Source organism: Rhinopithecus bieti, unplaced genomic scaffold (genome assembly GCF_001698545.2).
Source record: "Rhinopithecus bieti isolate Rb0 unplaced genomic scaffold, ASM169854v2 scaffold_10347, whole genome shotgun sequence".
NCBI classification, from domain to species: Eukaryota; Metazoa; Chordata; class Mammalia; order Primates; family Cercopithecidae; genus Rhinopithecus; species Rhinopithecus bieti.
This window is the reverse complement of record NW_016806836.1, coordinates 3,633,216-3,657,379: the sequence shown is the minus strand read 5'-3', so window position 1 is coordinate 3,657,379 and position 24,164 is coordinate 3,633,216. Positions and strand designations below refer to the sequence as shown.

Below are 24,164 nucleotides of genomic sequence, written 5' to 3'. Positions count from 1 at the left end.
AAGCTGAAACTGGATCCCTTCCTTACACCTTATACAAAAAATTAATTCAAAGTGGATTAAAGACTTAAATGTTAGACCTAAAACCATAAAAACCCTAGAAGAAAACCTAGGCAATACCATTCAGTACCTCCTATCTTAGGCAGGTCATGGCCTGGGAGGAGAGGGAAGTTTTTGTTGCCTGAAAGATCAATGGTAGGTCAGGCAAGGTGACTTATGCTTATAACCCAGCACTTGAGGAGGCTGAGGTGGGAGGATCACTTGAGCCCAGGAGTTCCAGACCAGCCTGGGCAACAGAGAGACCCTATCTCTACAAAAACATTTTTTTAAATTAGCTGGGCTCAGCCGGGTGCAGTGGTTCATGCCTGTAATCCCAACGCTTTGGGAAGCTGAGGCATGTGGATGTCTTGAAGTCAGGAGTCTGAGACCAGCCTGGCCAACTTGGCAAAACCCAGTCTCTACTAAAAATACAAAAATTAGCCAGCTGTGGTGGTGTGTGCCTGTAATCCCAGCTACTTGGGAGGCTGAGGCATGAGAATCACTTGAACCTGGGAGGCAGAGGTTGCAGTGAGCCAAGATCATGCCACTGCACTCCAGCCTGGCCAACAGAGTGAGACTCTGTCTCAAAAATAAAATAAAATAAAAAAATAAGCTGGGCATGGTGGTGCACTCCTGTAATCCCAGCTACTTGGGAAGCTGAGGCAGGAGGATCTCGTGAGCCCCAGAGCTTGAGGCTGCAGTGAGCTGTTATCATGCCATTGCACTCTAGCCTGGGCAACAGAGTGAGGTGGCTCAGGCCTGTAATTCAGCACTTTGGGAGGCCGAGACGGGCGGATTGCTTGAGTCCAGGAGTTGAGACCAGCCTGGGCAACATGCAAAACCTCGTCTCTACCAAAAAATGCAAAAATTAGCCAGGCATGGTGGCATGCGCTTGTAGTCCCAGCTATTCAGAAGACTGAGGTGGGAGGATGGCTTGAGGCCAGGGGTTCCAGGCTGCAGTGAGCTGTGATGGAACCACTGCACTCCTGCCTGGGTGACAGAGTAAGACTCTGTCTCAAAAATAAATACATTTTTGCCTGGGCTTCACACCTATAATCTCAGCACTTTGGGAAGCCGAGGCGGGTGAATCACTTGAGGCCAGGAGTTTGAGACCAGCCTGGCCAACATGGTGAAACTCTGTCTCTACTAAAAATACAAAAATTAGCCGAGGGTGATGGCAGGTACCTGTAATCCCAGCTACTTGGGAGGCTGAGGCAAGAGAATCACTTGAACCTGGGGGTGGCAGAGGCTGAAGTCAGTGGAGATTGCACCTCTGCAATCCAGCCTGTGCAACAGAGCAAGACTCTGTCGCAAAAAATAACAAAAAATAAAATAAAATTACAAAAAATAAAATTTTTTTAAATAAAATGAAATAGGCTGGGCATGGTGGCTCACACCTGTAATCCCAACACTTTGAGAGGCTGAGGCAGGATGACTTGAGGTCAGGAGTTCATACCAGCCTGGGCAACAAAGTGAGACCCCTGTCTCAAGGAAAAGTAAATTTTTAAAAATTAGCCCGAAGTGGTGGTGTGGTTGTAGTCCCAGATATTGAGGAGGCTGAGTCAGGAGGATCGCTTGAGCCCAGGAGTTCCAGGCTGCAGTGAGCAGGGTTGCGCCACTGCACTCCAGCCTGGGTGACAAGTTGAGAGAGACTCTGACTCAAAACAAATAAAACAAAATAAAATAAAAAAGATATCTTTAGCTGCTCCTAGTAGCTTGAGAGATAGGTCAGGCAGTGTCACCATCCCCATTTAACAAATGGGAAGGCTGACTCAGTTTTGAGGCCACAGAAGAGCAAGGAGGCCCTGAGGCTCTCACAAGTCCCTTCCCGCCCTCGCCCTGTCGAACTCTTACAGACGTCTGGCGTGTTGAATTATTAGGGTCTGGCGCCAGGACATGGCCGCGGGGTCCTAACTCCCGGCCCGCTCAGGAATGTGGGGTGCCCGCCGGCCCGATGGCAAGGCGGGCAGGCGGGGGGCGCTGACGCCGAAGCTATTCTGCTCCAGCTGCGCCGGCTGGCGACACAGCAAATTCCGAGGGCACACCTGGCTGTGCAACTGTCCCGGAACGACGATTTCCCAGTCCTCCGGTCGCCAGCCCCCCAGGGCACGGCCTTGATCCCGGGACTGCGGGCCCCTCGCGGCACAGGAGCTGGAGGCGCTCCCTGGGGTTAAGCGCATTAGGCCAGCCCTCGCCCTCCCCGCTGCCAGCCCCAACCCCCTGGCACCTGGTGTGGAGGCATCTCTGCCTCTGAAGATGGCCCCGGCGCGCGTGGCCTCGCCAGCTCCACCTTCCAGGAACCCCTTCCCCACCTTTTCAAAGGGCGCTAGTCCTTTCCAGCACCCAGGAGGGTGAGGGGCTTCCTGACTCAGCCCTTGATAACCCCTTACTTAATGGGAGGGGAAGGATGAGGAGGGGTGGCTCAGGGGACCCTCTTGTGTTCTGCGTTCTGGGAGTCCGTGCGAAATCAGTCCTATGAGGATGGACTGGGATGAGGGGCCCCTCTTCCCCGAAGGGCTAAGCTATCGCTACCTCCTTCCCACCCCCATCCCCCATGCCCCACAGGGCGCCAGGATCCTGCACAGGGCAAGGCCTCCAGCCCTGCAAAAACTGGCCTCTGTTTACCTCTGAGCCCATCTCTTCATCCACCTCTTACACTCTTGACCCTCTAGGTCCTCCCTAATCTGACCTTCTTCAGTTCTTTTTTGTTTTAGGGGTTTTCTTTGTTTTTGTTTTCATTTTGAGACAGGGTCTCGCCCTATCGCCCAGACTGGAGTGCAGTGGGGCGATCTCAGCTCACTGCAACCTCTGCCTCCCAGGTTCAAGCCATACTCCTGCCTCAGACTCCTGAGTAGATGGGATCACAGGTGCGCACCACCACTCCTGGCTAATTTTTTTTGTATTTTTAGTAGAGACAGGGTTTCCCCATGTTGGCCAGGCTGGTCTCAAACTCCTGAGCTCAGGCAGTCCGCACACCTTGACCTCCCAAAGTGCTGACCTTCTTCAGTTTTTTTTTTTTTTTTTTTCTGGACACAGAGTCTCACTCTATCACCCAGGCTGGAATGCAGTGGTGCCATCTCAGCTCACTGCAACCTCTGCCTCCTGGATTCAAGCGATTCTCCTGCCTCAGCCTCCCAGGTAGCTGGGATTACAGGTGCAGGCACCACCACGCCTGGCTAATTTTCGTATTTTCAGTAGAGACGGGGTTTCACCATGTTGCCCAGGCTGGCTGGTTTCCAAGCGATCCAGCTGCCTCGGCCTCTTAAAAGTGCTGGGATTACAGGCATGAGCCACTGCACCAGGCCCTTCTTCAGTTTTTAAAATGAACCTGATTCCTTCTAGCCTCAGAGTGTGGGCCCAAGCGGTTCCCTCTCCTTGCTCTGCCATCTTCCCCCCTCCTCCACATTCCAGCCTCTGGTTTTCCTCATCTCACCTCCACTTATTTTTCTGTTTTCTGCTTAGTTGTCACCTGTTGCTAACACTGTGATGAATGAAGTGTTTTGAAAATCCTTGAACCATAGCTCTTCTACGGGAAGGTTAGAATCAACCCTCCAGCTTCCTCTAGAAACCTTGTTGGAATTTTGATTGGGATTGTATTGAATCCGTAATCTGGAGTGAACTGAAAACACAGCTTTACCAATAATGCTGACATGAGTCAGTGACGATACAAATTAGACACAGCTCCTTCCTTCAGAAAGCTTATCTATGCTCTTCCTATTTTATTTTACTTTATTTTATTTTGTGAGAGAAGATCTTATTGGGTCCATTTTACAGATGAAGAAACTGAGGCTCGTGAGTTGATGTGACTGGCTCTGGGCCCTATGGTGAGGAAGAGGTGGGGCCAAGACCCCACCTTTGTCTGTTTGGCTCAAGAATCTGCCCATTCAGTCAATTCTGTCCTTGGGTTTGGTAGATGGGGTTGAGAGGGAGTGTAGGCATGTCTGCTTTATTGGAAGGTAGCTTCTATTTTGGGTTGGCGTCGGGGTCATTTGCAATGTGTGTAGTGTTGGGGGGCTAGTGGTTATATTGGGAAAGGCATTTATGTGTATTGGGTAGGAAGTATGTGTTGGAGGGACAATAGCAGGATATTTCTGTTGGTGTGTGTGTTTTTTCTTATACAAGATTTTACTTTTATACCTGTTCAAAGTGCTCTTTTTTTTTTTGAGACGGAGTCTCGCTCTGTCGCCCCGGCTGGAGTGCAGTGGCCGGATCTCAGCTCACTGCAAGCTCCGCCTCCCGGGTTTACGCCATTCTCCTGCCTCAGCCTCCCGAGTAGCTGGGACTACAGGCGCCCGCCACGTCGCCCGGCTAGTTTTTTGTATTTTTTAGTAGAGACGGGGTTTCACAGTGTTAGCCAGGATGGTCTCGATCTCCTGACCTCATGATCCGCCCGTCTCGGCCTCCCAAAGTGCTGGGATTACAGGCTTGAGCCACCGCGCCCGGCCTCAAAGTGCTCTTTTAAATTGAACAAATGGCTAGGAGCAGAGACTCATGCTTGTAATCCCAGCACTTTGGGAGGCTAAGGTAGGAGGATTGCTTGAGTCTGGGAGTTAGATACCAGCCTGGGCAATGTGGCAAAATCCTGTATTTACAAAACATAAAAATAAATAAATAAATAAATAAACAGATATAAAACATGTAAAACACCCCTGTAGGAACTCCCTCATGCCTCCTCTGAGCCAGTACCCCCCAACCCCTTGCAAACGCAGCCACTGTTCTGACTTCCATTACCCTAAGTTAGGTTTGTCTGTTCTTGTCAGTGGAATCACACAGCATTTCTCTTTGGGAAGGTTAATAGCTGATATTGAACTAACTTTACTTCGTGTGCTAAAAACTTTCCATATCTCACTGAATTTCTCATAATAGCCAAATCAGCTAGCACCTGTTTGTTTATTTATTTATTTATTTATTTATTTATTTATTTATTAGAGACAGGCTGTCTCTCTGTCGCCCAGGCTGGAGTGCAGTGGCACGATCACAGCTCACTGTACCCTCAACCTCCTGGGCTCAAGTCATCCTCCCACTTCAGTCTCCTGAGTAGCTAGAAGTACAGGCGCATACCACGAGGCCTGGATAATTTTTGTACTTTTTTTTTTTTTTTAAGATGGAGTCTCGCAATGTTGCCCAGGTTGCTCTCAATCCCTTAGACTCAAGTGATCCTCTCACCTCAGCCTCCCGAAGTGCTGGGATTACAGGTATAAGCCACCATGCCTGGCCAGCACCTATTAATTGTTCCCATTTACAGATTAGCGAATGCTTAAAGAAGGCCCATGACTTGTTCCAGGTCACTCAGAGTTATCAGAATCCACAGCTCTGGTCCATGCTCATTAGATGGTCCTGCCTCCCTTGGGGTGATCTGCAGAAGAGGGCCACTGCTGAGTGCAGAGAGCAGAAGATAGAGCCTGGAGCTCAGAGATGCTTCTGTGTGTGATTTATTTCCCGAGTCTCTTTCTCGGAATCTGTTGTGAGACCTCTCCAACCCCACCTTGCTGGGTCAGGGATCAGCAGCTCAACCACCGCTGTGCTATGGAGACTCATCAAGCTATGGGGGTTAAGTCCCGGCTCCCAGATTTACTTCTTGTATAACTTTGGGCGAGTTGCTTCTGTCTTTGAACCTCAATGTCCTCAGCTGTTAAAAGGAGGTTAAATTTCTCCTACTTGGTTAAGAGGTAACAGATGGAAGGTATCACTGTGTAAATTGCTACTGTTGTTATTTTCTTTAAAAAAAAAAAAACACGCATAAAACCCTTTTATTTTAAATAAAACACAAATGTTGAAAGTCACATAAAACAAACATGGAACCTACTAGGCTATTATGAGGTTAAACAGCTTGTAACCACAGGCCAGATCAAGAAATAGAGGCCCCGCCGGGCGCGGTGGCTCATGCCTGTAATCCCAGCACTTTGGGAGGATGGGTGCTGGGATGGAGGCCGAGGCAGGTGGATCACATGAGGTCAGGAGTTTGAGACCAGCCTGGCCGACATGGTGAAACCCTGTCTTTACTAAAAATACAAAAGAATTAGCTGAGCATGGTGGCAGGCACCTGTAATCCCAGCTACTCGGGAGGCTGAGGCAGGAGAATCGCTTGAAACTGGAAAGAGGAGGTTGCAGTGAGCCGAGATAGTGCCATTGCACTCCAGCCTGGGCATAAAGAGCAAAACTCCATCTCAAAAAATATATATATATGTATATAAATTTATAAAAGCCCCTCAAATTCCCCACCCTAGCCTGCCTTTATAGTAATTCTTTGTTTCTTTACAGTTTTACACCCAAATGTATAGCCTTTAAGTCTATAGTAACTCACCTCCCATCCCCTTTGTTTCCTTACAGTTTGTCTTTTGAATAACCTGGGGCATTGGATTTTAAGAGTTTCTGCAGGGCGGGTCGCGGTGGCTCATGCCTGTAATCCCAGCACTTTGGGAGCCCGAGGCAGGTAGATCACCTGAGGTCGGGAGTTGGAGACCAAGCTGACCAACATGGAGAAACCCCGTCTCTACTAAAAAATACAAAAAATTAGCCGGGCGTGGTGGCATATGCCTGTAATCTCAGTACTCAGGAGACTGAGGCAGGAGAATCGCTTGAACCCAGGAGGCAGAGGTTGTTGTGAGCCGAGATTGCACCATTGCACTCCAGCCTGGGCAGCAAGAGCGAAACTCCGTCTCAAAAAAAAAAAAAAAAAAAAAGAGTTTCCTCAGAGCCTGGATCCTCGCTGCTCTTTTCACTCACACACCCTTCTCTCCGGCTCCCTCCCTCCTCCTGTTTGGATTTGGAGTAACATAGATCTGGGTTGCAGTCCTGAGTCTACTCATTCCTGTGTGACTTTGGACAAATCACTTAACCTCTCTGAACCTCTTTCCTCAACTGACAAATGGGGAGATGACCTAGGTCATCTTTAAAGGCCTTTCCGCTTTCTCAGTCTCCTCTCTCAAGCACCAGGATCTTGCCCCACAGTCTTTTCTCAAAAACAATTTTTTTTTTGTTTTGAGACAGCATCTTGCTCTGTCACCCAGGCTGGTGTGCAGTGGCACAATCTCGGCTCACTGCAATCTCCACCTCCTGGGTTCAAGCAATTCTAATGCCTCAGCCTCCCAAGTAGCTGGGACTACAGACGTGCGCCACCATGCCCAGCAAATTTCTTGTATTTTTTGGTAGAGATGGAGTTTCACCATGTTGGTCAGGCTGGTCTTGAACTCCTGGCCTCAAGTGATCCACCCGGCTCAGCCTCCCAAAATGCTGGGATTATAGGCGTGAGCTACCACACCCGGCCAAAAACAACTTTACTGGTTGAAAAGAACACTGGGTAAGAGTCAGAGAGATCTGGCCTTGGAATCTAGTTTCTACTGGAACTAGCTGTGTGAACTTGAGCAAGTTACTTAACCTCTCTGAGTTTCTACTTCCTCGTCTATAGAATGGGGATCCTGACACCCAACCCATGAAACTGGAATGAGGCTTACCTGAAGTCATGTCCCTAAGACATTTAGTGTCAGGCATCTGGTGTGTGCCACAGAATTGTTGACTGTTATTGTTATTAGCTATTATTATTTATAATTTACTGACTGCTTGCTCTGTGCCAGGCATTGTGTCAAGTGTTTTAAGATGCACTAACTGGCCGGGCGCGGTGGCTCAAGCCTGTAATCCCAGCACTTTGGGAGGCCGAGGCGGGCGGATCACAAGGTCAGGAGATCGAGACCATCCTGGCTAACACGGTGAAACCCCGTCTCTACTAAAAAAATACAAAAAACTAGCCGGGCGCGGTGGCGGGCGCCTGTAGTCCCAGCTACTCGGGAGGCTGAGGCAGGAGAATGGTGTGAACCCGGGAGGCGGAGCTTGCAGTGAGCTGAGATCTGGCCAGTGCACTCCAGCTTGGGTGACAGAGCGAGACTCCGTCTCAAAAAAAAAAAAAAAAAAAAAGAATGCACTAACTTATTTAATCCTCACAGCCATGCTATGAGATAGCCCCATCTTATAGATGAGGAAACTGAGGCACAGAAGGGTTAAGTAAATTGCTGATGGTCACACAGCTAAAAAGCCATGGAATTGATCCATAAACCCAGGCTGTCTGGATGCAAAGCCTGCCCTATTACCCACCAAGCTGCACTGTCTCAAATACTACTACTTTCTGGAAGAACGTTCTCTTTGCTTGTCCAAGCCCAGAGAGAATTCCAGTAGAGGTGAGGATGGAGCAGTAGCTGAATCCAGTTGCTCAAATCCAGGGGTGAGAAAGATGTTCTTACCCTAATGCGAGATGAAAGTCTGGGGCATTAACTTGGGCTGGCCCAAGTGCAGTGGCCCACACAGGTAATCGCAGCACTTTGGGAGGCCAAGGTGAGAGGACTGCTTGAGCTTAGGAGTTCCAGACCAGCCTAGTCAACATAGCGAGACCTTGTCTCCACTAAACATTTTACAAATCACCCACATGGTAGCATGCGCCTATAGTCCCAGCTGCTCGGGGAAGCTGAGATGAAAGGATCATTTGAACCCGGGAGATCGAGACTGCGTTGAGTCATAATTGCGCCACTGCACCCCAGCCTGGCCAGCAGAGCAAGACCCTGTCTCAAAACTAAAATAAAATAAAATAGGCCAGGCGCAGTGGCTCATACCTGTAATCCCAACACTTTGGGAGGGAGTTTGAAATCGGCCTGGCCAACAAGGTGAAACCCCATCTCTACTAAAACTACAAAATTAGCCAGCAGTGGTGGTGGGCGCCTGTAATCCCAGCTACTTGGGAAGCTGAAGCAGGAGAATTGCTTGAACCTGGGAGGCAGAGGTTTCAGTGAGCTGAAATTGTGCCACTGCACTCCAGCCTAGGCAACAAGAGTGAAACTCTATCTCAAAATAAAATAAATAAAATAAATTGGGCCACCCTGATTATTTCCTGGCCCCACACCTAATATTTTATCCATTGAAAACCTGCCAAAGTGCAACTGGGACCAGCTTTCTTCAACGGGGCAGCAGAGAGGGTCTGACTGGAATGTTGCTGTGTGTTTGCTACCAGTGTAAGTTTCTGGGTTTCTGTGGATGCATGAATGTGTGGAGTAGGAGATGGTGGTCTTGTCTGCGTGGCTGGACTGCGAGGTCTTCCTCGATGTCTGTTGCTCAACACTGTAGACAGGCAGTGTGGGGTGCCTGTCCCACCTCTCCCACCCACAGGATGTGTGACCTGGGGCAAATGACTCACCTCTTTGTGCGTTAGTTTCTTCATGTATATAAAATTGGATGATGATAATAATAGGGTTATTCTGAAGATTAAATGAGATTGCCCACGTAATGTGCTTAAAACACTGCTGGCCACTTATGAGAAAGTAGCTAACACCATCAGCTTATATGTAGTAGACATGCTTAAGTGTGTAACCTGTGGGTTTCTGTATATTTACACAGGACACCTGTGGTGTACAATGGAGAGGATATGAGGGCCTGGCGGGGACGAGCTCTCTGTGATTTGTGGANGAACGTTCTCTTTGCTTGTCCAAGCCCAGAGAGAATTCCAGTAGAGGTGAGGATGGAGCAGTAGCTGAATCCAGTTGCTCAAATCCAGGGGTGAGAAAGATGTTCTTACCCTAATGCGAGATGAAAGTCTGGGGCATTAACTTGGGCTGGCCCAAGTGCAGTGGCCCACACAGGTAATCGCAGCACTTTGGGAGGCCAAGGTGAGAGGACTGCTTGAGCTTAGGAGTTCCAGACCAGCCTAGTCAACATAGCGAGACCTTGTCTCCACTAAACATTTTACAAATCACCCACATGGTAGCATGCGCCTATAGTCCCAGCTGCTCGGGGAAGCTGAGATGAAAGGATCATTTGAACCCGGGAGATCGAGACTGCGTTGAGTCATAATTGCGCCACTGCACCCCAGCCTGGCCAGCAGAGCAAGACCCTGTCTCAAAACTAAAATAAAAATAAAAATAGGCCAGGCGCAGTGGCTCATACCTGTAATCCCAACACTTTGGGAGGGAGTTTGAAATCGGCCTGGCCAACAAGGTGAAACCCCATCTCTACTAAAACTACAAAAATTAGCCAGCAGTGGTGGTGGGCGCCTGTAATCCCAGCTACTTGGGAAGCTGAAGCAGGAGAATTGCTTGAACCTGGGAGGCAGAGGTTTCAGTGAGCTGAAATTGTGCCACTGCACTCCAGCCTAGGCAACAAGAGTGAAACTCTATCTCAAAATAAAATAAATAAAAATAAATTGGGCCACCCTGATTATTTCCTGGCCCCACACCTAATATTTTATCCATTGAAAACCTGCCAAAGTGCAACTGGGACCAGCTTTCTTCAACGGGGGCAGCAGAGAGGGTCTGACTGGAATGTTGCTGTGTGTTTGCTACCAGTGTAAGTTTCTGGGTTTCTGTGGATGCATGAATGTGTGGAGTAGGAGATGGTGGTCTTGTCTGCGTGGCTGGACTGCGAGGTCTTCCTCGATGTCTGTTGCTCAACACTGTAGACAGGCAGTGTGGGGGTGCCTGTCCCACCTCTCCCACCCACAGGATGTGTGACCTGGGGCAAATGACTCACCTCTTTGTGCGTTAGTTTCTTCATGTATATAAAAATTGGATGATGATAATAATAGGGTTATTCTGAAGATTAAATGAGATTGCCCACGTAATGTGCTTAAAACACTGCTGGCCACTTATGAGAAAGTAGCTAACACCATCAGCTTATATGTAGTAGACATGCTTAAGTGTGTAACCTGTGGGTTTCTGTATATTTACACAGGACACCTGTGGTGTACAATGGAGAGGATATGAGGGCCTGGCGGGGACGAGCTCTCTGTGATTTGTGGAGGAGATGCACTTATATGAGTATGTGCACAAACGTGTGTGTTCTTGTGTACACATACATGTGTGTTGTGTGTACAGCAGATGCATGCGCCTTCTGCACATGTGTGAGGATGTTCACCGCCAGGACCCAGGTTACCACACAAACAGTCTCCATCCCTAGGACAAGTCACTGAGGCTCATGTGTGCCTCAGTACCTTCATCTGTACAATGGGTGGAGTCACTACCCCAAAGGGAGCTGTGAGGCCCAAGTGAATTGAGGATGTGAAGTTCTGAGCCATTGCAAAGTGCCAGTTACATAGTAGTGGCCTGTGCTATGTGTTCTGAGAGAGCCGGGGTTACTTGTTGACACTCCTGGGTCCCTAAGTGCCAAGGCTGTTTGTGTGGGCTGCAGAGTTTGCCCTGGTGTCCCGAAGATCCCAGCCTGTTGTAGTCAGAAGAGCCAGAATTGGAAACCTACCAAAGCGAAACTGGGAACAGCCTTCTTCACTGGGGGCAGCAGTTTCAGTTCAATTTCTTCAGTGAGGCATCCAAGGCCCAAAGAAGGATAAGAACTTGCCTCAAGACACCGAGCACACTGGAGGCAGAGATGGGGTTACATTGAACCAGTCCCTCTTGTCCTTCTGGCATAGTGGGAGAACCCCCATAGGGGTCAGGGGTTGCAGCCCTCACCCCTCACTGCTCTGCCCTCCCCGCCTTACCCAGCATCCAGCCGTCACTGCTCCAGCAGGAAGGTGTGTGCTTTGGCAGCCGCACTGTCTGGGCTGCCTGTGGTGGGAATTCCACATGTCTGGAGAGGACCCGTCTGCAGTACACCAGTCCCAGCCCCCAGCCCTGCTTCGCCGACTGGTCCAGGGTTTGGCCTGCTTCCCCGAGACTAGGTTCAGCCTGGGAATCCTCACAGGTTGCTAAAAGAGTAGTCTGAGGATTGCAAATTCTTCTTCTGTGTTTTTTATATAACACCTTTCTGTTGTAAGTCTATCCCCTTCTATTACAAAAGTAATGCTTGTTATTTTTGGGGAATACAAGTAATGGAAGAGGAGAAAATTGAACTGTTTCTTAACCTAGGACTTCAGCAACTCAGAGACCAATGAAACTTTAAACACACACACACACACACACACACACACACACACACACACACGTCCATTATCTACATACTCATACATTCACCTGGGGACACGTGATCCAAGAACACTCAAACACACACGCATGTAAGTATGCTTGCACACTCATACACAAGTGCATACTCTCACAAGTACACACATGTTCACACAAACACATTCACACACACATTCCTAGGCTGCATACTGTGTGCCAGCCACTGTACTAAGGCTCCACAAATGTTCAGTCATTTCATCCTCGCAGCAATGCTACAATGTAGGCACCATTATTTCTCCCATTTTACAGATGAGGCACACAAAGGTTGAGTAACTTTCCCAACACCTAGTTAGTGAGGGGGTGGGATAATGGAGATTTGAACCCAGATTTGTGGGCTTAATTCATTTGCTAATGAATAGGCTGTGTTTGAGTGGCATCATGACGAACATTCCCCTAGGCTTTTTTCCTTATGCATCTATATTTGGTTTGGTTAGAAAATTGCATCTTTGGCCAGGCGCGGTGGCTCAAGCCTGTAATCCCAGCACTTTGGGAGGCCGAGACGGGTGGATCACCCGAGGTCCACGGAGATCGAGAACCAACTCGAGTAAAACCGGTGAAACCCGTCTCCTACTAAAAAAAAATAAAAAAAACTACGCCGGGCGAGGTCTCGCGGTGGCCTGTATGTCCCAGCTACTTGGCTCGGCGCGGCGCCAGAGAATGGAGTGAACCTGGGAGGCGAGCTTGCAGTAGCTGACGATCCGGCCACTGCACTCAGCCCGGGAGGACAGAGCTAGGAGACTCCGTCTCAAAAAAAAAAAAAAAAAAAGAAAGAAAATTGCATCTTGGCATAATACAAAGAAAAATTAGGCCAACGCCTGTGGTGGTGCATGCCCATGGCTGCCCGCTATGTCCGCCGAGGCTTGACTGGGAAGAGGATCACCTGGACCTGGGAGGTGGAGGCTTGCAGTGAGCGCTGAGATTGTGCCATCAGCCGCACCGGACAACAGAGCGAGGGAGGCGGGGTGCGCAAAAAGAAAAAGAAAGGGAGGAGGACGAGCGCTGCCGAGACCGCCGCAACGCGCCACCTTCAACAACAAACAATTAGACAAAAGGGATTTGACGGGCTGCACATGATAACACAAGGGAAGACAGAGGATAGAGAATCCGAGTTATGCAGATAGAGCCAAGAATTGAACAACGTCACTAGACAGAATGAATACCAGACCTGGGTGACAAAGTGACAAAAACAAAGGAAAAAGGGGAAAGAAGGGAAAGAGAGATAAAGGGGAGAGAGTGGAGGGAGGAGAGACGGAAAGAGAGAAGAGAGCACAGGGAGGGGAGGGGAGGGGAGGGGAAGGGAAGGGAAGGCATCCTTTTAGATACTAACCGGGCCTGGGGTCAGATCTGGATTTAAATCCTGGCGTGATTGCAGACTGGCTGGCTTGACTTTGGGCTTGTTCTTTCTCCTCTCTGGGGCTCAGTTTCCTCATCTGTGAAATGAGGAACTATAGTGCCTGCTTCTGAGGGTTGGCTGAGCTTGTGTGTAAAGCACTCAACCCTGGGCCTGGCACATAGCAGGGGCTCACTAGATGGGCCATACTAACTGCCTACTCCAAGGCTGGAGGGTGTTGTAGGGAAAATAGTCAGAAAATACTCTCCAGATGCAAGGTGGCTTTAGTATGTCAGGATGTGGAAGGCAGAGAGAAGCCTCGGGGTCTGGGATCTTCCGTAGGGGATGAGTATTTTTTCCTGGAATCCCTGCCCTGTTGCCACATCACTACCCTGACCATTTGCCCAGCCCAGCCCTACATGCTTCAGGTGAAAGCAGAGAGAGAGGGGGTGGGAGAGAAAAGCCCATCAAGCAGCAGGCGGAGCCTCCCTGCAGGAGTCTGGCCTGGCTGGAAGGGGAGGGGGCTGTGGGGCCAGGAAGGTCAGATGCCAACAGCGCCCAGGGGACCCTTAAAGTCGCTGCACTGCCAGGTGGGTGAGGCTGTCTGCAGAGGTCCCCTGCCTCCTGAAGCCGCCCGGGCTGGCCGTCCTGGGTACGCACTGTTGGAGCCTCCTGCCTGGTTTCTCATGCTTCTTTGTCTCTTCTCTAAGTTGATTTCTCGATCCTTCTTCTGTTTCTGCCTCTTTCTATCTATTTCTGTCCTCCCCCGGCCACATCATTGCCTCTCTCTCATTCTGTCTTATCTCTTTACGTTTCTATTTCTCATTCTTTTTTCTCTGTAACTTTTTTTCTGTCCCCTTTTTGGTCTCTCTTTTTTCTCTGTCTCTTTCATTCCCTGCCATTGGGTTTTCTCTGTGTCTCATTCTCAATTCCTAAATTGCAGCAAACAAGGGACAAAAGGACCCTGCAATACGCCTTGGGGTAAGGTGGGCCCTGCCCTCTGAGGGCATTGACTGAGCCCACTCAAGCAGGATTGGTGAAGACGACGTCTAGGCTGGAGAGGGCTGCTGTCTGTCTCCTCGGCTGGAGGGACAGAGCCCCGGCTTTGAAGTGGTGGCGCCATCTCACTCCAGGGCCATGTCTGGATTAGCCACTGTCTGGGCATTTTTTCCCCTTGCCCAACCCACTCAGTCCCCTGGGGTGGAAAGGAAGGGGTGCTGGGCATCTGGACCAGAGCTGCATCCAGAGGTCTTTGCCAGGTTCCCAGGAGGCAGCATCCTCTGGGTTAGCACTGCTGGAGAATGCTCAGGGTCTGGTGCTCCCTTATCTCTTTACCTTTCTATTTCTCATTCTTTTTTCTCTGTAACTCTTTTTTTCTGTCCCCTTTTTGGTCTTTTTTCTCCGCCTCTTTCATTCTCTGCCATTGGGTTTTCTCTGTGTCTCATTCTCAATTCCTAAATTGCAGCAAAGCGGGGACAAATCTACTCTGCTTCGTGCCTACCCCTTCCAGGCAGCCGGCTGTGATTGCACGAGGCAGACCTGTGACCCCTCCATCCAGCTATGCCCCTGCTGCCTGGCACCGTGGGCCTGGCAGGCCTGCTCTTCTGGGCTGGCCAGGCAGCGAACGCCTTGATGATGCGTAATGCTACCCCGGCCCCAGCCCGGCCCGAGAGCACGGCTGTGCGGCTCCCGAGTGGCCTGGGGGTGCCCAGGTACCGCCGGAGGCGCCACATCTCTGTGAGAGACATGAATGCCTTACTGGATTATCACAACCACATCCGGGCCAGCGTGTACCCGCCTGCTGCCAACATGGAATACATGGTGAGTCCCCGTGCCCGCCCCCCCCACCCCCTGCAGTGCCCCTTCTGGCGAATGCAGCCAACTCATCTCGGCCTAGAATGACTGGCTTTTAAGAGCTGGACCACTTGCCTGCCTGGCCCCACTAGCCAGTATCTGGGTGTCGACCTGTGGAAAGGGCAGGAGTTAATCTGCCCATTTTACAGATGAGGAAACTAAGGAAGTTACACAGCTCTTCCAGTGAGTCAGGGGCGTGGGACTACTATGTAAGGGACGCCTTTGTGCGCCAGGCACTGTATGTGAGTATCATCTCCATTTTCCAGAGGAAGAAACTGAGACTCAGAGAATTAATTTGCCCAAGGTCACCCAGCCAGGATTTTAATCCAGGCCTGCCTGCTGCCACCTGGCATCACCACAACTGTTAACCATCGCAATCCCCTACCCAAGAATTTTGGCTCTCCACACTGGGGACCCGCAGGGGGTGTGTGGCTGGTGCTTTCCATGCTCTTGTCTCTTTGCCCTAAGGGTTTGACTGACACACCCACACCATCCTCCACAAGCCCCTGGAGGCAGGCTTGGAGCAGTGGGGACAGGTACTGGGGAATCTTAGGCTGAGGAAAACCAGCAGCTGACCAGCAGAGGAAGCTGGGATGTCTCCCCTCAAAGAGGCAGGGCTGGTGGCTCTCACTCCAGCCCCCAAGAAGTCAGAGGAGGGCACCAACCTCTTTCTTACAGCTCCTCCCCCAGGGCCATTGTCCAAAACCAGCCTAGATGGGTTTCCAGCCCACCCAGAGATGTCTTTAGGGAGTTTGCCAGTCTGCCCCCTGAAAGACCAACACATGCCACTCGATAGCTTGAAAACTTTTTCATCGTATCCATTGACTTATACTTGGAGTACACTTGGAACCAGGCACCATGCTAAGCCTTATGGACACTGCTGGGAACAGAATGGGCAAGGCTCCTTCCTTCATGGAGCTGACATTTTAGTGGAAATAAGAAAACCAGCATCAACAACAAGATATTAATATATATAAGATAACGTGAGGTGGCAATACGGTGTTGGGAGGGGTGGGAATAGGAGCTGGGACGGCAGGCAGCTAGAGCACAGGGGAGTCATTGACTTGTTCATTCATTTGTTAGCACCTAGAACGCCCTCCACTTTTCAAACAAATGGCACATTTATCGAGCACCTGTTGTGCGTGTGTGGCACCTGCCCCAACAGCTGTTTAATGACTGCAGGCGTCATGGAGCAGAAAGAGTTAGATGTTTCACCAGGGACCCCAGGGAGGGCATGAACATGTAGGTTTCATGTTTAGTCTGCTCTTCCCCTCAGTTTACCCCATTGCAGCATGAGGGAAGCATTCCTCTGCTCTTCCTAAAAGACTAGGCCAGACGGCTCGGTGCGGTGGCTCACGCCAGTAATCCCAGCACTTTGGAAGGCCGAGGCGGGCGGATCACCTGAGGTCACGAGTTCCAGACCAGCCTGGCCAACATGGTGAAACCCAGTCTCTACTAAAAATACAAAAATTAGCTGGGTGTGGTGATGGGCGCCTGTAATCCCAAGCTACTTGAGAGGTGGAGGCAGGATAATTGCTTGAACCTGGGAGGCGGAGGTTGCAGTGAGCCTAGATCCTGCCAGCCTGGGTGAAACTCTATCTAAAAAAAAAAAAAGAAAGATTGGGCCAGACAACCCTGGGAAGGTACCTGGACCCCTCTTTGGATGCCCCATTTCTCCCTCCCTAGCTGACTTCTACTCACAGAACAGGCTGTCCAACTCAACAGCCTTTGTCCCAGCAACCCTTCTCTCACTGCCCCAAGAAAGTTTGGCTCCCATTTCTCATTCTCACACCGACCAGGACTATAATGATCAGCGACTTGTTGAAGGCCTTGTTGCCTTGCTACCCTGAGTCCTCAGTGCCTAGAGGTGTTGTTTGATATTTGATGAATGAACAATTCCTATCTCAGAGAATCCCAGGAAGTCAGAGCTGGAAGGGAACTTGTATTTTATTGACATATTTTCCGGTTATAAAACTTGGGGAATTCATACATTGGAAGGTTATAAAACTGTTAAGGAGGATGAGGAGGGCATTCGCCATGGGGAATAATCCCTAATGACAAAATAATCCCTAAGACAAAAGAGCAAGGTGCAGAATAGAATGCTGCCATTTGCATATGTGTGTGTGTGTGTGTGTCTATATATAGAGAGCTGCTTGTACAGGTACAGAATATATACCTGTATACAGAGGACACAAGAAGCAGTGGTGACTGCCTCTTGGGATGGCATGCAGGGTGGTGGGGTTGTGGGACAAGTATAGGAGAGAGATGAGACTTTCTATTGTTACTCCTTGGATATCTATTTTTGTTGTTGTTGTTGACACAGAATCTCGCTGTTGCCCAAGCTGGAGTGCAGTGGCACGATCTCAGCTGGCTGCAACCTTTGCCTCCTGGGTTCCAGCAATTCTTGTGCCTCAGCCTCCCAACTAGCTGGGACCATTGGCACACGCCACCACGCCTGACTAATTTTTTTTTTTTTTTTTTTAAGACAAAGTTTCACTCTTGTTGCCCAGGCTGCAGTACAATGGTACGGTCTCGGCTCACTGCAACCTCTGTCTCCCAGGTTCAAGCGATTCTCCTGCCTCAGCCTCCCAAGTAGCTGGGATTATAGGTGCCCACCACCACATCCGGCTAATTTTTATATTTTTAGTAGAGACAGGGTTTCACTATGTTGGCCAGGCTGGTCTCGAACACCTAACCTCAGGTGATCCGCCCACCTCGGCCTCCCAAAGTGCTGGGATTACAGGTGTGAGCCACCATGCCTGGCCTAATTTTTGTATTTTTAGTAGAGAGGGGGGTTTCTCCATGTTGGCCAGGATGGTCTCGAACTCCTGACCTCAAGTGATCTGCCTGCCTCAGCCTCCCAAAAGTGCTGAGATTACAGGCGTGAGCCATCATGCCCAGATGGATATCTTACATATTAAAATTATGCATATTTTCACAATTTAAAAAAGCCTTTGAATTAAGCATTTTTAATGTTAAAGTAAACACATTTAGAAGATACTGCAAGGCCGGGTGCGATCCACCTGCTTCAGCCTCCCGAAGTGCCCTGTAATCCCAGTACTTTGGGAGGCTGAGGCAGGTGAATTGTTTGAGGCCAGGAGTTGGAGACCAGCCTTGGCAACATGGCAAAACCCTGTGTCTACAAAAATTAGCCAGGTGTGGTGGCATGCGCCTGCAGTCCCAGCTACTCAGGAGGCTGAGGAGGGAGGATGGCTTGAACCAGAAGGCAGAGGTTGCAGTGAGCTGAGATGGCGCCACTGCACTCCAGCTTGGGTGACAGAGTGAGATCCTGTCTCAAAAAAGAAAAGAAAAGAAAAAAAAAAGAAAGAAAAAGAAAATACTATAAATACGATTTAAGAATTAGTTATTTTCTCATCCTTCTGGGTTCAGTCACTTCCAGGGACTGCTGAGAACTCCTGTATGAACACCCTCGACCCTGCTCAGAGCAGAGCCCAAGCTCAGAGTCGAGAGATCTGGGTGTGGACCCCAGCTCTGGTATAGACTCATGGTTGCCCTTCAAGTCATCAGCGAGCTGAGCCTCAGTCTTCTACTTTGTCACGTGGGTTTGTTGTAAGGTTCCAGGGAGATGGGGGAGAACCGGCACCAGGTAAATGTGCATCTCTGGACACGGTTGTGATGATGGTGGCTATTCCCTTGGGGAATTTCATTGCCTTTCTTTCCCCAGGTCTGGGACAAGCGGCTGGCCAGGGCTGCCGAGGCCTGGGCCACCCAGTGCATCTGGGCACATGGGCCTTCACAGCTGATGAGATACGTGGGCCAGAACCTCTCCATCCATTCTGGCCAGTGAGTGACCCTCTGCCCTTCCTTCACTCAGTCATTCAACAAGCACTCATTGAACACTTACTCTGTACCAGGTGCTGCACTTGACACTGGGATACAGTGGCGAGCAAGGCAGACAAGCTCTCCACCTGCAGGGAGCCTGCATTCTAGTTAGGAGGGGCAGGCAAAACCCTAACAAAATTGTGTATACATTGAATTGAGGCAAGTCTTGTTTTGAGAACAAACAAGTGCACAGATCGTCATGGAAAGTGAGGAGGGATTGGAAGACTCAGAAAATAGGATAAGGGGCCGGGCACAGTGGCTCACACCTCTAATCCCAGCACTTTGGGAGACTGAGGTGGGCAGATCACTTCAGGTCAGTAGTTCAAGACCAGTCTGGCCAGCATGGTGAAACCCCGCCTCTACTAAAAATGCAAAAATTAGCCCAGCATGGTGGCGCATGCCTGTAATCCCAGCTACTCGGGAGGCTGAGGCAGGAGAATCACTTGAACCCAGGAGGTAGAGGTTGCAGTGAGCTGAGATTGCGCCACTGCACTCTAGCCTGAGTGACAGAGTGAGACTGTGTCTCAAAAATAATAATAAATCAATAAAGTAAAATAAAAATAAGAGGATAAAATAAAATAAAGATAAGTCTGAGAATGGCAAACCCACCCTTCTGGCCTGACTTTCTCACTGCCATTCTGACTCCCGAGTCGGAATCTGGGGATCTTCTGACCTGGGTGGCCTTGGGAAGTTATTTCCACTTTCTAAACTTCTAAACCTTGGTGTCCCTGTTTCTAAAACAAAGGTGTTAGCCTAGCTCAGTTCTTTCCAGACTTGCGGATTTCACAGGCCTATAACATTGCAAAAAGACATCTGTGAAACTGCTACAAGATTGTCAGATTTTTATTTTGCCAAATAAGGATGTTAGAAAAACAACTACCTTCCCATCTTCGCCATTCTGCCATCACCCCGGGGAGAGTGGGAAAGAATTAAGACCAATCTTTTCAAGTGAGCTCAGTGGAAATTCAAGGCCCTGTCTGCGTTTTTTCATGTCCTTGACTGGTCACGACCAGCACCAGCCTCTGAGAGCTGTGAATGGTCACTCAGAGCCCTACAGAGCAGACGTTGGGTGATGCCTCCATTTCACTTCCCCTCTCCCCTGCCAGTGAACTCTTCCTGCCAGTGAACTCTTCCTGCTAGACTCCACCCCTACCCATGGCCACCATTTGAGAGGCTCACAGAGAGAAAGGAAGCGGTGTTAGAGACGAAGCTGTGCTGTCGTAAAGCATGGATGTGCATTCTTCCAGATTTTCTCCCTCACTAGTCATTTATGTATATTTTTATGTATTTGTGCCTCTGTCAAATATGTGTGATAGAAAAAGCCCTCAAAGGCCAGGGGCGGTGGCTCATGCCTGTAACCCCAGCACTTTGGGAGGCCGAGGCGAGCAGATCACCTGCGGTCAGGAGTTCGAGACCAGCCTGGCCAACATGGTGAAACCCCGTCTGTACTAAAAAATACAAGAATTAGCCAGGCGTGGTGGTGCACACCTGCAGTCCCAGCTACTTGGGAGGCTGAGGCACAAGAATTGCTTGAACCCAGAAGGCAGAGGTTGTAGTGAGCTGAGATCACACCACTGCACTCCAGCCTGGGCAACAGAGCGAGACTCCGTCTCAAAAAAAAAGAGACAAAGCCCTCAGGTCTCCCCAGATGGCTTTTCAGACTGCAGAGGGTATCTCAGGGTGTCATACCAGTATCTGCCTTCTTCTCATATCTCAGAGGCCTAGGAGATGGTCTAATGAGCCCTTCCTTCCCTAAAATGCAAGCTCCCCCATCTGAGATGCACCTCCTGCCTGGCCCTCTGTATGACAGTAACACGTATGCTTTGTTGAGGACTTACCATGTGCTAGGTACAGGGAGGCACTTCACAAGGGTTCAGAACATGCCTGTGAGGCAGGGGCCACTGCCCACCTGCTCCCAGATAGGAAACTGAGATGAAGGAAAGGAAGCAAAGTGACTCACCCAAGGTCACCAGCAAGTTGGCGGCCGAGCCACTTTTCCATCCTCTCACCTAGCTTCTTCCGTGTCCCCCGCCTCCCCAGGTACCGGTCCGCGGTGGATCTCATGAAGTCCTGGTCTGCGGAGAAGCGGCATTACTTGTTTCCCGCCCCGAGGGACTGTAACCCACACTGCCCCTGGCACTGCGATGGCCCCACCTGCTCCCACTATACCCAGGTACTCCACCGTCAGGGCTGGGGACCCTGGGATAACACATCCTGCTGCCTTAGGAGAAAAGGAATGTGTGGAGCAGATATGAGAATGCAAACAAAGACCTTTATGAGCTTCTTTTCACCAAAGAAGCATATTCCTGGAAAGTTGTGTGCACACTGAACTGAGGTGAATCGTTTTTGTTTTTGTTTTTTGTTTGTTTGTTTGTTTGTTTTTTGAGACAGTCTCACTCTGTTGCTGAGGCTGGAGTGTAGTGGTGAGATCTCGGCTCACTGCAACCTCCACCTCTTAGGTTCAAGCGAAACTCCATCCCCACCCCCAAAAATCAAAATAGTTATATATATATAAAGAAAGAAAACGACTGGGTGCAGTGGCTCACGCTTGTAATCCCAGTAACTTGAGAGGCTGAGATGGCAGGATTTCCTGAATGCAGGAGTTTGAGACCAGCCTAGGCAACATAGCAAGACCTCATTTCTAAAAACCTTTTTAAAAATAGTGAGTCTTGGCCAGACGACGTGGCTCATGCCTGTAATCCCAGCACTTTGGGAGGCCAAGGGGGTGGATTGCGAGGTCAGGAGATCGAGACCATCCTGGCTAACACGGTGAAACTCCATCTCTACTGAAAATACAAACAAATAGCCAGGCATGGTGGCATGTGCCTGTAATCTCAGCTACTTGGGAGGCTGAGGCAGGAGAATCACTTGAACCCAGGAGGCAGAGGTTGCAGTGAGCCAAGATCGCACTACTGCACTCCAGCCTGGCCAATAGAGCAAGACTCTGTCTCAAAAAAAAAAAAAAAAAAAATAGTGAGGCTTGATGGTGCACACCTTTAGTCCAAACTACTTGGGAGGCTGAGACAGGAGGATCGCTTGAACCCAGGAGGTTGAGATTGCGGTGAGCTATGATCCTACCACTGCAATCCAGCCTGGGTGACAGTGAGACCCACCTCTCTAAAAATAATAATTTAAAAAGGAAATGAATAGAAAAGTATAGAAAATATATTGGCTGTCAGGGTGCGGTGGCTGACACCTGTAATCGTAGCACTTTGGGAGGACGAGGTGGGCAGATCACCTGAGGTCAGGAGTTCAAGACCAGTCTGGCCAACATGATGAAACCCCATCTCTACTAAAAATCCAAAAAATTAGCTAGGTGTGGTGGTGGGTGCCTGTAATCCCAGCTACTCGGGAGGCTGAGGCAGGAGGATCACTTGAACCCAGGAGGCAGAGTTTGCAGTGAGCCACTGCACTTCAGCCTGGGCAACAGAGCAAGATTCTTTCTCAAAAAAAAAAAAAAAAAAAAAAAGAAAAGAAAAGAAAAGAAAAAGAAAGAAAGAAAATATGTTGGCTAATAAAAAAAGAACAAAATCATGTATTTTTGCAGGAACATGGATGGAGCTGGAGGCCATTATCCTTAGCAAACTAATGCAGGAACAGAAAACCGAATACCACATGTTCTCATTTATAAGTGGGAGCTAAATGATGAGAACACATGGACACGGGAGGGGGGAACAACACACACTGGGGCCTGTCAGAGGGTGGAGGGCAGGAGGAGAGAAAGCATCAGAAAAAATAACTAACCTAACGAGTACCAGGCCTAATTCCTGGGTGATGAAACAATCTTTACAAACCCCCATGACAAGAGTTTACCTATGTAACAAACTGAACATGTCCCCCTGAACTTAAAACAAAAGGTAAACAATCCAAAAAAGAAAAGAAAAAGAAGAAACCCAGATACTTTATTTCAAATTATTAAAAACATTAGATGGCTGGGCACAGTGGCTCGCACCTGTAATCCCAGTACTTTGGGAGGCTGAGGCGAGTGGATCTCCTGAGGTCAGGAGTTCAAGACCAGCCTGGACAACATGGCAAAACCCCATCTCTACTAAAAATACAAAAAATTAGCTGGGCATGGTGGTGCACGCCTGTAGCCCCAGCTACTCGGGAGGCTGAGGCAGGAGAATCACTTGAACCTGGGAGGCAGAGGTTGCAGTGAGCCAAGATATCACCACTGCACTCCAGCCTGGGTGACTGCGAGACTGTCTCCAAATAAATAAATAAATAAAAGCATTAGTGACTGTCAGAAAAAATATATTTTATTGGCTAGTCTGAAGGTAGTGCGTTCTCTCAATTGATTGTTTACAGTCAGTTACAGATCCAACTCCCTTCTCACAGCTGCACTTGACTGAGTGCAGTATGAAATGAAAGAAAACATGTCACACATGATAACATGATAAGGCTAGTGATTCATAAAATTCTTGTTCAAATTGTGTGTATATGTGTGTCTATTTGTACACCTGTAACAATATAAAATTATTCCCTACTGTTGCAGTAAAAAGAAAAAAAAAAGATTGAGAAACATTATGTTACAATATAAATGCCTCCGTTTCCTCCCCCAACACCTTGGAACAGGCAGACTGTCTCTCCCAGGAAGACCTCACCTAATGCAACTGCACAACCCCAGGGAGCCTGGGTCCCACTGAGCCCTTCTCACAGCCTCCACTGTCTCTGTCCTTCATCAGATGGTGTGGGCATCCTCCAATCGGCTGGGCTGCGCCATCCACACCTGTGGCAGCATCAGCGTCTGGGGCAACACCTGGCATCGGGCGGCATACTTGGTCTGCAACTACGCCATTAAGTAAGTGCCCGCATCTAAGGCAAAGGGGGCCCTGGGGCAGGAGGGTGGGTCCTGAGAAGTCAAAGAAAGATACAGTCCCTATCCCTTCTTCATTCTAAGTGTCCTCAATACCATATAATTTGGGTAGTTTTAAGAGTTTATTAAGGCCAAGCATGGTGGTTCATGCCTGAAATCCCAGCACTTTGGGAAGCCAAGGTGGGCAGATCCCTTGAGCCCAGGAGTTCAAGATCAGCCTGGGGAACACGGCAAGACCCTGTCTCTTAAAAAAAGAAAAAAAAGGGCCGGGTGCGGTGGCTCAAGCCTGTAATCCCAGCACTTTGGGAGGCCGAGACGGGCGGATCACGAGGTCAGGAGATCGAGACCATCCTGG

At 49.4% G+C, this 24,164-nt stretch overlaps 1 protein-coding gene across 1 annotated transcript in view; it reads left to right on the top strand.

The window, feature by feature from the left end:
- Positions 1 to 14,856: 14,856 nt before the first annotated feature.
- Positions 14,857 to 24,164, top strand: part of R3HDML (R3H domain containing like) — an 18,488-nt gene continuing 9,180 nt past the window's right edge. The window contains exons 1-4 of the mRNA XM_017878056.1: positions 14,857 to 15,117; positions 18,836 to 18,954; positions 21,034 to 21,166; positions 23,679 to 23,794. Of these exons, the coding sequence (XP_017733545.1) occupies positions 14,857 to 15,117; positions 18,836 to 18,954; positions 21,034 to 21,166; positions 23,679 to 23,794 (629 nt within the window). The remainder of the gene's footprint in view (positions 15,118 to 18,835; positions 18,955 to 21,033; positions 21,167 to 23,678; positions 23,795 to 24,164) is intronic.